Consider the following 17772-nt stretch of genomic DNA (forward strand, 5'->3'; position numbering starts at 1 on the left):
AACCTTCCCAGCACCAACCAGCAGCTGCAACCTGAGGTCGTCAGCTACAAGGAAACGTGCACGGATACAACAACAACAAAAGCGATACTACGACAGATCAGCTAGACCACTGCCACCACTGATCGACGGAGAGTCAGTTAGAATCCAGAAGCATGGCCTCTGGAAGCCAGCAGTCGTCATCCAGCCAGCTGACACTGAACGTTCATATCACGTCCGCACCGCAGAAGGAGCGGTGTACCGCCGCAATCGTCGTCACCTACTGAACACAAAAGAACAACACACTGATGAGATGAACTGTTCCCCTGAAAGAGAACGTGATGGACTAAACACACACAGCACAACATACACCATACTGACCTGCAACACCACAAGAGCTGTTGACTGACACAGAAGCATGCTCAGCATCATATCGCTCAAGGTCAGGAAGAGAGGTCAAGCCCAGAGCTGTCCTAGTCCTGTGAAATGTCAAAGGATGTAGGTGGATCGCTGCCCTAAAAGAGTTCCAGACTGTTAACTTGTTATTGGAAGTTCACTTGAAATGCTTTGGTATTGTATTTGTTTGAAATGTTAAGATGTTATTTCTACAGTGAAAACTGAGTTGCTGAATCCCTTGTTTGAAAAGTAACAGTATGTTGGATTATTGTTTCAGAGTCTATGTTGATTCAGTTGGTATAGTATGCAATATAAATGGTTACTTACCTTGAGTTCAAACTACAGAGCATGTATTCAAAAGCAACCCTTAGAATATGTTTTTAAAAAATGTTTTAAAAGAAGGGGGATGTAATATTCATGTGTAAACACACTGAATTGTAATTGGATGCATTTTACCGCCATATCATACTGTGCTATCATTGGTTAAGACCACCCAAATGGTTAGGTCATGGTCAGTTTGATCCTGGTTGGCGATACGTGAACATGCCAGTTATAGAAATATCATGTAGTACTGCATTTTATTATTTTGTACAAAGTGTGCAAAACAAGACAGATGCTGGTCCCAGTCTGAATGCTCTTGAGTCAATGTCCAGGCCCTGCATCAAAGACCTACACAGAGGTCAACAGGCATTCAGTGGCAGTGATGCAAAATACAGACTGGATTGTGTTTTGCCAGAAGACACAGACCCTACACATGTATACACTGCACTATGGGTCGGCATGTATACACTGCACTATGGGTCGGAATGCAATCATGGTTACATTAAGACACTGCGGAGCTGGAGCAAGATATGTGTCGGAAAACTTACCTCAATACAGGGATGTGCCACTGTGCTCTAAATGTTACCTTTATCCACACTGTTCCACCAGGAAGATTGAAATTCTGCTAGTTTTCCTGGAAAACTGCCCTTTTCATCCTCATTCAAGCCAATAACAGGAACCACTGAAGCCATTTTGGAATGGCAGTGTCAGCCAATCAGTTGTTCTAGGTGATGTGCCATTCGATAATGGCTGCAGTGGCTCCTGCTAGCTAGCACGAAAAGAGCAATTTTCCAGGAAAACTAGCAGTATTTCAATCTTCTCGTTGGAGCAGTGTGGTTAAAGGTCAAATTTGGGGTACAGTGGCATATCCCATCACTGCATAGAGGTACGTTTTCCGACCCATATCGGTTTTCTGACCCAAACGTAATTGATTTATATAGCTTTAAATGGCTTTTAATAGATTGTATGTATTTCTATCAAATCAAAACTGGAGTTTCTATTCAAAGCAAAGGTTGTAAAATTATACTAGACATGTATAGAATAAATCACACCTAGTTTGATGTTTCTGTGAGAAACGGTGAATTAGTTATTGATTTATACCGCTTTTAATGGCATCTTATAGATTTGATGTATTTCTATCAAATCAAAACTGGAATTTGTATTCAAAACAGGTTTTAAAAGTGTGCTAGACATTTATAGAATAAACCATCTGAATTTTTATGTTTCTGTGACATTCAATTAATTAGTTATTTATTTTTACAATTCTAAGAGGCTTTTGGTGATTGTCTGTTGAATGTCTGATTGTCACGGTCGTTGTATGGAGGAGACCAAGGCGCAGCGTGGTGAGCGAACATAACTCTTTAATAAAGAGAGAACACTGAACAAAACAAAACAAAACAACAAAACGTGAAGCAATATGGCTAGTGCAGAACAGGCAACTAGACATAGAATAACAACCCACAAAATAACCAAGGAATATGGCTACCTAAATATGGTTCCCAGTCAGAGACAACGATAAACATCTGCCTCTGATATCTGCCTCTGAGAACCAATCCAGGCAACCATAGACATATAAACCCCTAGACATACGAAAACCCCAATACAATACGAAATCCCCTAGACAATACAAAAACTAAACAAACCACCCTTGTCACACCCTGACCTAACCAAATAATAAAGAAAACAAAGATAATTAAGGTCAGGGTGTGACACTGACCAACTTCACCTTGGTAGATATTTTCTCCTTGTTCTATCTCTGCTACACCACTGTCATTCTACCGGGTACCGTCATGTAAAGTCTGTCCATCTGATCACAAATGATGTATGGGAGGGGTTTAGGATAACAAGAGCTGGTACAGGGTTGGTTTGGTATTTTTATTGATAGTAGTTGAAATAGGGACTTGGTTATCGAGGACTGACCCTGTTTGCAACTGTTATCCTGTCAGCTCTTTTTCTCTCTGTCTCTCACTCTCTGTCTATTTAACTTGTCAGCAGCTCTCTCTCTATCAAATACAAAGTCACTTTATGATGTCTAAATGTATATGTAAATTCACTCAATATGGGGCTACTTCATGACAACTTTCGTAAACCTGTCAATAGCTTTTTATGTACAGTACATTGGACCCCTTGACTTCCTCATTTTGTTTTGTAAAAGCCTTATTCTAAAATGGATCAAATAAAACATTTTTCTCATCAATCTACACACAATACCCTATAATGACAAAGTGAAAACAGGCTTTTTTGGAAATGTATTACAAGTAAAAAACAGAAATACCTTATTTACATAAGTCTTTAGACCCTTCGCTATGAGACTCGAAATTGAGCTCAGGTGTATCCTGTTTCCATTGATCATCCTTGAGATGTTTCTACAACTTGATTGGAGTCCACCTGTGGTAAATTCAATTGATTGGACATGATTTGTAAAGGCACGCACCTGTCTATATAAGGTCCCACTGTTGACAATGCATATCAGAGCAAAAACCAAGCCATGAGGTCGAAGGAATTGTGTTCCGAGACAGGATTGTGTCGAGGCACACATCTGGGGAAGGGTACCAAAAAATTTCTGCAGCATTGAATGTCCCCAAGAACACAGTGGCCTTCATCATTCTTAAATGGAAGACGTTTTGAACCACCTACTCTTCCTAGAGCTGTCCGCCCGGCCAAACTGAGCAATTGGGGGAGAAGGGCCTTGGTCAGGGAGTTGACCAAGATCCCGATTGCCACTCTGACAGAGCTCCAGAGTTCCTCTGTGGAGATGGGAGAAGGACAATCATCTCTGCAGCACTCCACCAATCAGGCCTTTATGGTAGAGTGGCCATACGGAAGCCACTCCTCAGTAAAAGGCACATAACAGCCCGCTTGGAGTTTGCCAAAAGGCAACTAGAGGACTCTCAGACCATGAGAAACAAGATTTTCTGGTCTGATGAAACAAATATTGAACTCTTTGGCCTGAATGCCAAGCGTCACGCCTGGAGGAAACCTGGCACTATCCCTACGGTGAAGCATGGTGATGGCAGCATCATGATGTGAGGATGTTTTTCAGCGGCAGGGACTGGGAGATGAACGGACCAAAGTACAGAGAGATCCTTGATGAAAACCTGCTCCAGAGTGCTCAGGACCTCAGACTGGGGGCGAAGATTCAACTTCCAACAGGACAGCGTCCCTAAACACACAGCCAAGACAACGCAGGCCTGGCTTCGGGACAAGTATGAATGTCCTTGAGTGGCCCAACGAGAGCCCAGACTTGAACCCGATCAAACATTTCTGGAGAGAACTGAAAATAGCTGTGCAGCGAAGCTCCCCATCCAACCTGACAGAGCTTGAGAGGATCTGCAGAGAAGAATAGGAGAAACTCCCCAAATACAGGTGTGACAAGCTTGTAGCGTCATACCCAAGAAGACTCGAGGCTGTAATCGCTGCCAAAGGTGCTTCAACAAAGTACTGAGTAAAGGGTCTGAATACTTATGTAAATGTAATAGTTCAGTTTTTTATTTTTAATACATTTGCAAAAATGTCTAAACCTGTTTTTGCTTTGTCATTATGGGGTATTGTGTGCAGATTGAAGAGGGAAAAATACAATCAAATCCATTATATAATAAGGCTGTAACATAACAAAATGTGGAAAAAGTCAAGGGGTCTGAATACTTTCTGAATGCATTGTACACACTCAATCAAAATGCTCCACAGAGATAACTTATCAACTTATTTTTTATTTTACAAATTGTGCACTACAGTTTTACATGTATTTGAGATGGTAATAGCTCAAGGGTAAAAAACTATTGGGAAAGGAAAATCAGTAACAAATAGGGTAATCTCATCCACCAGCCGGCTAACAATTGAGCATGGGGATGAGGTTACAAATAGAGAGGACACCAAAAAGACAAACTCAAAACTCATAGAAGATAAGTGAAGATATGATGCAATTTCTCTGCAGCGGTTTTTGATACTGTACACATTGCTTACCTGTAGGCTAATGAATAACACATGTAACATAAGTACTCACACTGCATTGCCCACAGAAACAAACTTTCCCCAAACATAAGTGTTTTGTATACAAATAAAATTAAGTTCCTTTTCTTCTGTTTCTTTTGACCAGAAAAAAAGGAAGAATGACATGAAATGACTTACTCACAAAATGTCATGACAATTATAATTTTACAGCTTACATGGAATACTGAAAAAAAGGATACAAAATTCATCCAATGGTGATTTTTGCTTTTTAACAAAGGCACAATATTTTTTATTTGAACTGACCAAACATTCACATATACCAAATCCTATGGTAAGGCTGAAGCATTTCTGAGTATGAATGTTAAACTAGTGAGCCTGACCAACTACGGCCAGTTGAAGACGATACTGAATTGGGAAGCAGCTGAGCTAGTGATGGTACCATTTTATTTAACGATCTACACACTGAGCACGGAGCCTAAAATGCTTCTAAAAATAAACAATATCACAGATTAAAAAGTTAAGAAAAGTCAACCCACAAAACTTATATTGAGCTCAGGTGGAAAGCATGTTTGTGCTATCATCATACCAACTCCTTGTCGCTCAATGTCATGCCAAATGTTTGGTCCCAAATCTGGGACCAGGTTAATAAACCTATATATTCATCTACATGCACTATTCTTGTCTGATTGACTCCTTATTTCCGGGGAGGCCTCGATTACCCCTGTCTCCATCTCCATCTTCCATCTTCATTTCCTCCATGTCCTTTGCTCTGACAGACAGTCTATGGTCCTAAGGCCCTGAGGTGGGCTGCTCTACAGCAGTGGAGCTGTTTGAGCTGCGGTCGTCAGGTCCAAACGCTGTCCATACAACAATCCCAATGATGATGGCTGCCACGACAACCCCTATACCGGACAGCAACACTTTCATTTTCATGTGTTCCCACCACTTCTGTTGTTTAACTCTTCCAGCAGACTTTGAGAAAGCCTTACTCTGAAAACACATAATTATAAGATGTTAATATTAAGATAGTAGGATGTTAATACCAAGACTCTATGCATCTATATCTGTCAGAATATGGAGGAGGGGGGGGGGGGGTCTGCTTTATCCGTGCAATTGAGGTCATGGTGCATTGTACATATTTTAAAATCCAGAAAGAACTATTCTGTCATGAAACTTGACATTTTCTGACAATTTGCTAGACAGAAGCCTTTAGTTACAGTGCACACAACTTTCCCAATGATCTTCCAATGAATCGAGACTGTTTGTTTTTCTTGACGCTTCTGTTTTATTTTTCCCAGTAACCGAGTCTGCCAGCCAGTCCTCAGATAACTCTGGCTGTGTCCCATGTGGGCTCTAGTCAAAAGTAGTGGGATAGGGATTAAGGTGCCATTTGGGATGCAACCCCAGTCAGCCACCTAGCGAGTCCTCAGAGAACTATGTGGTTGTTGTGATGTAACAGCCTGGCTGGGGAGAAATGTGGGAAAGCTGTGACCTGGTTGGTTGACCCCAGGATGGACCATTACGGACATGCACCCTGTGGCACATCCTGGACACCCCTCTCTCTATACCGAGGGAGACTAGTGGGTTTAATTCATCTTACAACAATAGGAAATACCTTTCTAAAAATATCACCTTAAACCACAACCAGGATGTAAATTGTACATTATTTCCCCTCTCCAATTCCACCTAAAGTGTATTTGTAAACACCAATATGACATTTCCTGCCTATTCCCTGGACTTGTTTTGGACCATGGAACATTGGAAAACCCTTTCATGAGACACCAAAGCTGGAGAATCCAAAGGAGAACCCTATTGTGCTATTTGTGTATGATAGCATTGGAATCATCAAAGTAAGACCTTCAAAGTCAGTGTCTTCATATTACGAATGCTTTGTTTTAAGTCATGATTTGGTTCGATTAAAGACATATATTATTACATCTAGGGTACATCCCAAATGGCACCTTATTCCCGATATAGTGCACAATTTTTGACCAGAGCTCTCTGAGAATAGGGCTCCATTTGGAACATATCCATAAACTTCAATCACCTTCTCCAGAAGTTCATCGGCCCTGTTCTCCAGTTCTCCCAGCTTGCCTGACCTCTCGTCAGCCTTGTTGAGATTATCTAGCATGATCACCTTCACCTCTTCCACCTCCTTCTGGGCCTGCTGCAGGCGGTTCTTCCCATTCTCCTGAACACACAAAAAAACGTTTGGGGTTAATGGAAGATAAATCATGGAACCACTACCGATTTGGTGTATATTTTATTAATGGTTTATTTGAATAGGGGTTGGTTTGAACAAATTTATTGACACAATGATTGAACAATCATCATAAGCACCATAGTGTGTGTACAGATGTAGGATCTTAACTTGAGCTAGTTTCCTACAGCAGGGAAAATAATCCTGCAGCAACAGTAAATGTGAATAATTATGTGGATTATAATTCATGGACATTTTTGTAGAGATTGATGTATTTCTCGTAAAAGGAATTTCAAAGTGGAAATTATAAACTTTAGAAGCCTTTTTAAACCTCAAATACACTAAATGTTTTACATTTCCTGCGTTGCAGGAAGGTTATCCTGCAAAAGGGTGAAAGATAATTACAACTGTAGCTCATGCATTTTTCTTTATAGATTTGTCCCTATCTTTGTGTCACCATGTTCAAGGTAATATTTTGTATTTCTTATGTTATGTAACCTATGCAATGCTTAACAGTAGTGCATTGTTAACACAGTATCATTAATCATTAGTCATATTGGCTGAGAGATTACGTTTCCATAGAGCAAACAAGACAGAACAGGAATATGACACCCAACAACTGAAGTGGGGCAGGTTTTCCTGGACATCTGGATTACTCTGTTTTCTGTAGCCTCTGAGTCTGTCTGGAGGAACATGGCGGCACCCTACAGCTCTCCAAACAAATGAAGCACTTTACCCTGGGGCAACGAAGGTTGAACAACCCACTGTGACAATGACACTCTTGGAGGCCACCAAAATCTACTATAAACTGTAAGGGCCGAATCCTAACTGAGATGTGCACACTTAAATCATGTATTGATATCAAGTCTCAAAGTATCAAATCTCAAGTCACTAAAAACGTAAACAGGATATTTAATAATAGGTTGTGCAGAGCTTGATTTATATCCTGATGGGACTGTCCGTGACCTTTTGCCCTCTGAGCCGGACAGGGAAGTGAGTGATTCAGGAGTCAAGGATGCTGAGTGCTCTAACACTAAAGCTCAGACACACCGGTAGGATTGTCAAACGTTTTCCCGCCGACAGTACTTAGCACTTCTGAACAGAATGTAGGCAGTCAATCTCTTTTGTGTTCATCGTTAGCCATTCAAACCAGATGGTGTCAGTAGCATTGTTTGGCCTTGCATGTCCATGTGTGTTGCTTAGTTTACGGTCTAGATTCCAACGTTAGCTAGCTAGCTAATATTGTTATTTTGTAAAAAGCCATTGTTGAAACTTTCCAGGTGGCTATAGCTGGATAACGACCTAGCAAGATAACAAAGAAACAATTCAATTCCCTCTCCATAATCCCAAATTGTCAGTGCCAGCCAATAGCCAAATGTTTATCTAGCTAACATTAGCATATCCATTGTGATTTAAATATAATGTCAATACTAGCTAGAGTGGTTAGCTAGCTTTGAGGAAGTATTTAGGTTTGTGTGCATTGCGGATTTATATTTATATTATATTTTTTATTTATATTGGAGAAGCAATTACTGCCTATCTTCACACTGTACTGTCTTTGGTACCACTTTTGTTCTAGCAAGAGAAGGAATGGCCTCGCACTGTGAGTACTTCTCTGCAGTGAGATTCTCTGTTTCATGCAGGAAACCAAGAGACTGAACAAAACAAGTGCAATCTCAGCGAATCTGATGATTTCATATTTCACTGTCATTACTTCTTCGACACCCTTTCATACACACAAACATAGTGGGATATGACGAGGTTAGAACACTAGTTCAGTGCCCCCAGGACTAGCTGTTATAAGTTACCAGTCAATGCACCGTCAATGCACCGAGTTATACAAGCTTTAGTAAAAGCTGCATTTCTTTCCCATTTATATTCACTATTACAGCTGTCATATGGTGAATAATACTACATCTGGATTGTTGTAGTTAAATTGGATTGAGACATAAAGTTTGAGGATATGCATGGCACTGATTTAGTTTGCACCACCAGTTAAGTTTCAATAGCTGAACAATAGTCGGTTTAAAAATCAACTGGCGACAAAGTCTTCACACAGGAACTGTTGCCCCTTCCAGGAAATAGGAAATCTTAAGTCTTATTACATACAGCCGGGAAGAACTAATGGATATAAGAGCAACGTCAATTTACCAACATTACAACTAGGAATGTGACTTTCCCGAAGCGGATCCTCTGTTCAGACCACCACCCAGGACAATGGATAATGGATAATACCAGTAGCCGACCCAAAACAACGGCACCGCAGAAGGGGCAGACGGAGCGGCCTCCTGGTCAGGCTCCGTAGACGAGCACATCGCTCACCGCTCCAGACTATACTACTCGCCAATGTCCAGTCTCTTGACAACATGGTAGACGAAATCTGAGCAAGGGTTGCCTTCCAGAGAGAAATCAGAGACTGTATCATTCTCTGTTTCACAGAAACATGGCTCTCTCGGGATATGTTGTCAGAATCAGTTCAGCCACCCGGCTTCTCCATGCATCATGCCAACAGAGATAAACACCTCTCTGGGAAGAAGAAGGGCGAGGGTGTATGCTTTATGATTAACGGCTCATGGTGTAATCATAACAACATACGGAAACTCAAGTCCTTCTACTCACCTGACCTAGAAATCCTTACAATCAAATGCCAGCCATTTTACCTACCAAGAGAATTCTCATCAGTTATTGTCACAGCTGTGTACAATCCCCCTCAAGCAGACACCAAGACGGCCCTCAGGGAACTTCACTGGACTCTATGTAAACTGGAAACTATATATCCAGAGGCTGCATTTATTGTAGCTGGGGATTTTAACAAAGATAATTTGAGAACAAGGCTACCTAAATTCTATCAGCATATTGATTGCACGACACGCAGGGCTAATACTCTCGACCACTACTACTCTAACTTCCCCACCCTCCCTTCAGCAAATCCGACCACGACACCAGCTTGCTCGTTCCGTCTTATAGGCAGAAACTCAACCAGGATGTACCAGTGACAAGAACCATTCAACGCTGGTCTGACCAATTGAAAGCCACGCTTCAAGATTGTTTTGATCACGCGGACTGGAATATGTTCCGATCAGCCTCAGAGAACAACATTGTCCTATATGCTGACTCGATGAGTGCGTTTATAAAGAAGTGCATTGGAGATGTTGTACCCACTGTGACAATTAAAAACTACCCTAACCCGAAACCGTGGATGGATGGCGGCATTCGCGCAAAACTGAAAGCGCGATCCACCGCATTTAACCATGGAAATAGGTCTGGAAATATGGCTGAATATGAACAGTGTAGTTATTCCCTCCGCAAGGCAATCAAACAAGCGAAATTCCAGTACAGGGACAAGGTGGAGTCAAAATTCAACGGTTCAGAGATGAGACGTATGTGGCAGGGAATCCCGGACTACAAAAACAGCCACGGCACAAACACTGACGTCACACTTCCAGACAAACTAAACACCTTCTTTGCCCACTTTGAGGATAATACAGTGCCACTGTCGCGGTTTGCTAACAAAGACTGCGCCTCCCCTCCCTTCTCCGTGGCTGACGTGAGTAAAACATTTACGTTTTTAAACTTGTTAACCCTCGCAAGGTTGCTGGCCCAGACGGCATCCACAGCCGCGTCCTCAGAGCATGCACAGACCAGCTGGCTGGTGTGTTTACGGACATATTAAATCGCTCACAATCCCAGTCTGTTGTCCCCACATGCTTCAAGATGGCTACCATTGTTCCTATACCCAAGAAGGCAAAGATAACTGAACTAAATGACTACTGCCCCATAGCACTCACTTCTGTCATCATGAAGTACTTTGAGAGGCTAGTCAAGGATCATATCACCGCCACCTTACCGGCCACACTAGACCCACTTCAGTTTGCATACCGCCCCAAAAGGTCCACAGATGACGCAATCGCCATCACACTGCATACTGCCCTATCCCATCTGGTCAAAAATAATAGCTATGTAAGAATGCTGTTCATTGACTAGAGCTCAGCATTCAACACCATAGTACCCTCCAAGCTCATCATCAAGCTGGAGGCCTTGGATCTCAACCCCACCCTGTGCAACTGGGTCCTGGACTTTCTGACGGTCCACCACCAGGTGGTGAAGGTAGGAAACAACATCTCCGCTTTGCTGACGCTCAACACTGGGGCCCCTTCTGTACTCCCTGTTTATCCATGACTGCATGGCCATGCACTCCTCTACCTCAATCATCAAGTTTGCAGACGACACAACGGTAGTGGGCTTGATCACCAACAACGACGAGACAGCCTACAGGGAGGAAGTGAGGGCACTTGGAGTGTGGTGTCAGGAAAACACCCTCTCACTCAACGTCAACAAAACAAAGGAGATGATCGTGGACTTCAGGAAACAGCAGAGGGAGCATCCCCCTATCCACATCGAAGGGACAGCAATGGAGAAGGTAGAAAGTTTTAAGTTCCTGGGCGTACACATAACAGACAAACTGAAATGGTCCACCCACACAGGCAGAGTGGTGAAGAAGGCGCAACAGCGCCTCTTCAATCTCAGGAGGCTGAAGAACTTTGGCTTGTCACCCAAAACCCTGACAAACTTTTACAGATACACAATCGAGAGCATCCTGTCGGGCTGTATCACAGCCTGGTAAGGCAACAGCAACGCCCTCAACAGCAAGGATCTCCAGAGGGTGGTGCGATCTGCACAACGCATCACCGGGGGGAAACTACCTGCCCTCCATAACACCTACAGCACCAGATGTCACAGCAAGATCATCAAGGACAACAACTACCCGAGCCACTGCCTGTTCACACCACTATCATCCAGAAGGCGAGGTCAGTACAGGTGCATCAAAGCTGGGACCGAGAGATTGAAAAACAGCCTCTATCTCAAGGCCATCAGACTGCTAAATGTCAATCATTAACTCAGAGAGGCTGCTGCCTACATTGAGGCCCAATCACTGGACACTTTAATAAATGGATCACTAGTCACTTTAAACAATGCCACTTTAAATAATGGCACTTGAATAATGTTTAGATATCTTACATTATTCATATCACATGTATATACTGTATTTTATACAAGCTATTGCACCTTGCCTACGCCACTCGGCCATCGCTCATCCATATAAATATATGTACATATTCTCATTCACCCCTTTAGATTTGTGTGTATTAGGTAGTTGTTGGGGAATTGTTAGATTACTTGTTAGATATTACTGCACTGTCGGAACTAGAAGCACATACACTCACATTAACATCTGCTAACCATGTGTATGAGACCAATAAAATGTGATTTGAGGGATAGTCTGCTTATGGACTTCAGAGATATTTAACAGAGCTGGGTCTATATCTGTTATTAAATAAGAGTAAATATAGTAATGTCATAAACAAACATAAAAATATCTAACCATTTAAATGTGGTTGATTGATAGGTTAATATCCTACACTAAATTATTACCCTGGCCCTCTGATGACGTTCACAAACCATTTTCAGGTTTGTATGCAGGTTTGGAGAGTAACGGATGACAAAAAACGGTAACTGTAATCAGTTATGTTACAAGCAAAAATGTTGTAATCAGATTACAGATACTTTTGAAAAACTAGATTACTTTGAGGATTACTTTTAAATTCAGAAAGGATGTCAACGACATTCAAATCAAAATTGAAAATCTAAATATGTTCCGCCTGACCGTGTCTGACCACAAGTCAGAGACTACTATGATGACACGCTAAATGTGTTTGATGGATCGCGGGAAAATCAGGCATACGTTTTTGTAGGCTACAGTCCAAGCTATGTCTTCCAATGGTGCAACTGCTGTTGGCATCCAAAGATGATCCAATTTGAATAAACGCTTGGAGGTAAGGACGACAGCAGTGATGTAGTCTATGGCGATACGGATATCACTTTTTATTGATATCCACATAGCGCATTGATGTGAATCACACTGCTGCTCTCTCATTTAGCTGGTGGTTGTTGTGGATGGCTGTTCACAAATATAAATTTGTATTTGAACCCAATAATGGTTTAATTAAAGAAGTTTAAGCTGCCTATCAATCATTGTTTTTGAAACCAGTGGACAGCCAGTGGAAAATGCACTCTTGCAACAGCTGAATAGTGCGGATCCCAGCCTATGGAATGAAAGTGGGGCTATGATTGCTCAATCTAATTCATTCTGAGAAGAAAAAATATCCATAGGCCGAAAGGACACGTGCTCAAACTCGCACACTCGCTCCTATTCTTGATAGATTTAAGGGGCAATCTGTAATTGCTACATCCATTTTAGAATAATAGTGAAGACAATAGAGTTATGAAATGGAGGCCAGCTCATCTGATGCAGCACTCTGTCACTCTCCATCTTGGTAAAATAGCCCTTAAACAGCCTGGAGGTGTGTTGGGTCATTGTCCTGTTGAAAAACAAATGATAGTCCCACTAAGCCCAAACCAGATGGGATGGCGTATCGCTGCAGAATTCTGTGGTAGCCATGCTGGTTAAATGTGCCTTGAATTCTAAATAAATCACAGACAGTGTCATCAGCAAAGCACCCCCACACCATAACATCTCCTCCTCCATGCTTTATGGCAGGAACTACACATGCGAAGATCGTCCGTTCACCCAGACTGCTTCTCACAAAGACAAAGCGGTTGGAACCAAAAATCTCAAATTTGGAATCCACACCAAAGGACAGATTTCCACCGGTCTAATGTCCATTGCTCATGTTTTCTTGGCCCAAGCAAGTCTCTTCTTCTTATTGGTGTCCTTTAGTAGTGGTTTCTTTGCAGCAATTTGACAATGAAGGCCTGATACACAGTCTCCTCTGAACAGTTGATGTTGAGATGTCTGTTACTTGAACTCTTTGAAGCATTATTTGGGCTGGTAACTCGAATGAATTTATCCTCTGCAGCAGAGGTAACTCTGGGTCTTTCATTCCTGTGGCGGTCCTCATGAGAGCCAGTTTCATCATAGCACTTGATGGTTTTTGTGACTGCAATTTTGTTCCGTATTGACTGACCTTCATGTCTTAAAGTAATGATGGACTGCTGTTTCGCTTTGCTTATTTGAGCTGTTCTTGCCATAATATGGACTTGGTCTTTTACCAAATAGGGCTATCTTCTGTTTTTACCAAAACAAAGGCGGGGTGTCAGTTTTGTTATTGTTTCATCTGTTTCATCTGCATATTATCAAGATATTAAAGTGTCACCAACAAAAAGGTAGACAATAGGCCTATAGCAAATGCAGAATATGGCATACATTTTTCACATATAAACAGCACTTTTCAATATGGCTCAAAGCACGCCATTCCATGAGCGCAGCATTATTTTTCAACTCAAATCAATGAGCCCAATCAGTCCGTCATGACAACAAAATCATAAACAACAGAGTAGGGCTGGTGGCTAATAAGTCCTTGATTTTGGGGTTATGCTCAGGTGAAACAATTTGGCTAATCTATATTTCCAAGTCCTATTCTTGAAGATCAAGGGGTATAACATTTATTGGAATGACTGGAATTCTGATAGACTTTGGTTTTTATTAATGTAAAGATATAACTTGTAACTTAATCGTTTTATTGTGTGAAGTAGAAGGCGGTGGGTTAGAAAAAGCCTAAATAACCAACCCATAAAGTAAAATGTAACATTCATATATGGCCAGCTATGTAAACTTCAACAAGTTAAGTTACTGATTACAATTTTGGACAGGTAACTAGTAACTGTAACGGATTACATTTAGAAAGTAACCTACCCAACCCTGTCTGTATGAGATAATCTATTTGCATGAATTTGTTTGAATTATGTTTGATCTCTCATAAATCAAATCCAAATAAAATAAAAACTATAAAAGGGAATAATTCATATCTAATTAAATGTATCACACGATGTAGGCTACATAACAGTCAAGTTCAATGTAGGAAAACGGTCTAACGCAATTCAAAGCCAGGCTGTAGCCTAATATAGGCTATACACATACAGTGATAAAGGAACGCTTCTTACAGGTCTGTGCAATATTGAGGTTAATAAACTAAATTATGAATACATAAACATATATAAATATAGTATTTCTTAATCCTTTATTTGTCCAAAAAATCATAGAAACTTACCATTGCTTTCACGTTACTATCTCTATTCCCGTCGTAAACTGTCACTGAACACAATGCATTGCGTCTTGGCATAAACTTTGTGTTCAAACAAATGTTGTCTTTATCCAAGATGATTTTCCGATATGACAAACTTTTATTTTAACCTTATCTCATTTGCAGTTGGCTACAGCTCGTTGCAATCTTTCTTTTAGTCGATATTCTTTATTTTTCCTGATCTACTCTCTTCCACTTTCACTGAAGTCTACTGGTCGGGTCGGGTGACATCCACCCCTTTTCTGGAAGTCAGCAGAACAGACCCTGTGACGTCGCGGCCGTAATGTCACTGAATTTAAATGCTGATCGGTAATATTAGATGCGTGATCATACTACATAAGTGAAAGGGGAAAACCGTACACCTTCCCTATCATTTGAAAATCTACAGATTGTACAGGCTTTTGACGAGTGTTATAGAGCCTTCATTATATATTCATATTCAGCCATTGCCTTTCACTTTCACCTAGGCTTACTATGCAGTGGTGTAAAGTACTTAAGTAAAAATACTTTAAAGTATTAAAGTATTACTTAAGTCATTTTTTGGTCATCCCTACTGCCTCTGATCGGGCGGAATCACTAAACACAAATGCTTTGTTTGTGAATTAATGTCAGAGTGTTGTAGTGTGCCCCTGGCTCTCCGTTAAATAAAAAATAAAAAATAAAAACAAATTGTGCTGTCTGGTTTGCATAAAATATTGCATTGGAAATTCTTAATACTTTTACTTTTACTTTTGATACTTAAGTACATTTTAGCAATTCCATTTACTTTTGATACATAATTATACTTAAAACCAAATACTTTTATACTTTTACACAAGTAGTATTTTACTGGATGACTTTCACTTTTACTTGAGTCATTTTCTATTAAGGTATCTTTACTCAAGTATGACTTTTGAGTACTTTTTCCACCACTGCTACTATGACAGTAGCTAGTCTAATGAGTGGGCTATATGACCATGATTTGCCTTTTTAGTAGAGGGGATTGAAAACAAAAACTGCATTTTATGACAAATTGGCCCACATTAACAGGCTCCAAAACTTAAACAATGGGTCCTTGTCTGTGTTCACTGTCACCAACGGTCAGTAGCGTGGCTCTGAATTTTTTTTGTTATGGACTAACAACTTCCATCCCAAATTCCTTGTGCTTCTAGTGTACACCCTGTTCTGTTAATACTGTATTTCAATTATAGTTTAACTCACAGCCTTAGTCTGTATTTATTCAGTTATAATACATAATAAATAACGCTCACCATAAGAGTTACAGTTGATGTAAACCTACATTCCACTTATGACAACTGACATAGCACAGTCATAATATGAAACTTTCATGCAGGACATCTAGGAAAGGAAGGGAGGAGTAGGGTGAGAGAGCACAAACCCCACAAAAAAATAATAATCAGGAAATTGAAAGTGAAGTAATACATGCGAGAGGAAGTAAAACTTTTCTCACAGTTAAATAAACTAAAAAATGTATATTCCATTTGGTAGTGAATTCACAAGTTTTCAGTAGGAAAATGAAGTCTGAGTAATTTGATCACTGAGCTGAATGCACATTCTTACATTATTTCATCATTACAACTATTTCCATCAAGGTTTTGTGACATGAAACCAGTACAGAAACATGCATGTGAACGAAAACCACACTTTTTGTCTGAGTGCACTGTGTACCTGTATGCTTAGTATATTTGTAATTAAAGGTCATGCAGGAATATCTGTTGTCCTCCATCTTACCAATATGACATTAAACCAACCAACACTAACATCATGTTTTCATACATTTTCATTAACTGTCCTTGAACTGTAATAAAGAAATCATAAATGGGTTACCTGGGAAGGCAGGATTTTCTCTTTATCGCCTTCATCTGTCAACATTGACTTGATGATAAACATGAATAAGAAGTAAGCTATAACCCTGGTTGCCTGCCTTGGCTTTATCAGAGCATACTAGAGCTGTGCCCAGTGTCGGGGCGCTTAATTGTGTATGGGGGCAGGTATGGACTGGGACCACAAATCGGCTCACACATTGCCCATTTTTTTCCCTTGAGGCCCCTACATTTGGCAAATAATGATCATTCTGCACAAAACCCCCAATTTAGAACGGTCCACTGGGTTAAATATGGACAGGCCCATCCGGCATTTACCCAAACTGCCCCATTTCCAATCCATTTCTGTTAGGGGGCAGATGACAGCCACCATGTGAGGCTGTGTCAGGTCGTGTGGTACTAACCAGACTCTCTCAGGCCTAGTTAACAATGGGTCACGTCTGGGTCCGTTCCACACCAACACAAAGAACATATTCAGTCCACTCGGCCCTCCCTCCTTATCATTATGTAATATGGAGGAATGAGGACTCACATCCACATGACTTCCAATCAGAATCCAGACAGAATGCCTAGATACCATTTCCTGTCCAGTATAAATGGGCTCTTTTAGTTTCTTACATTGGAATCTGTTGTTTCAGGAACACATGGTTGGTCATAAGGATTGCAAATGTAAATTGTTATGTGAGAAGTACCTTGGTAATATAAGATTAGCATTTTTCATGCTTTGTTAAAAACAATCACATTCATTCCAGAACTACTCTACTCTGTTTGTTTACCATATATCCTGATTCCTAGTCACCTTACCCATATACATATACCTTATATACCTTAACCCCTATACCACAGGAGGTTGGTGGCACCTTCATTGGGAAGGGTGGGCTGGTGGTAATGGCTGGAGCAGAAACAGTGGAATAGTATCAAATACATCAAACACACGGTTTCCATATATTTGATGCCATTCCATTTGCGCTGTTCCAGCCATTATAATGAGCCATCCTGCCCT

The 17772-nt window shown here is 40.9% G+C and overlaps 1 protein-coding gene across 2 annotated transcripts; it reads right to left on the reverse strand.

The window, feature by feature from the left end:
- Nucleotides 1-4383: 4383 nt before the first annotated feature.
- vamp5 (vesicle-associated membrane protein 5) lies at nt 4384-16929 on the reverse strand. 2 transcript variants are annotated; one of them, XM_031805421.1, is made up of 3 exons: nt 16774-16929; nt 6692-6835; nt 4384-5634 (listed from the first exon to the last, which is right to left on the reverse strand). In XM_031805421.1, the coding sequence occupies exons 1-3, from the start codon at nt 16834-16836 to the stop codon at nt 5434-5436; spliced, it is 408 nt and encodes a 135-aa protein (XP_031661281.1). In that variant the 5' UTR covers nt 16837-16929; the 3' UTR covers nt 4384-5433. The 2 variants fall into 2 exon arrangements, with proteins under 2 accessions (XP_031661281.1, XP_020329865.1); XM_020474276.2 differs by lacking the exon at nt 16774-16929 and adding an exon at nt 14914-15191.
- Between the last annotated feature and the right edge of the window lie 843 nt (nt 16930-17772).

Source organism: Oncorhynchus kisutch, linkage group LG3, assembly GCF_002021735.2.
Source record: "Oncorhynchus kisutch isolate 150728-3 linkage group LG3, Okis_V2, whole genome shotgun sequence".
NCBI classification, from domain to species: Eukaryota; Metazoa; Chordata; class Actinopteri; order Salmoniformes; family Salmonidae; genus Oncorhynchus; species Oncorhynchus kisutch.

Bases quoted from the DNA above. Each gene is read 5' to 3' on its own strand.
- vamp5 (XM_020474276.2), bottom strand. From the start codon at position 14,985: ATGCCAAGACGCAATGCATTGTGTTCAGTGACAGTTTACGACGGGAAT. The intron at 6,836-14,913 runs GTAAGTTTCTAT...TTGTGTGTTCAG, and splicing joins ATAGTAACGTGAAAGCAATG to GAGAATGGGAAGAACCGCCT. The intron at 5,635-6,691 runs GTGATTGAAGTT...ATGTGTTTTCAG, and splicing joins CCGATGAACTTCTGGAGAAG to AGTAAGGCTTTCTCAAAGTC.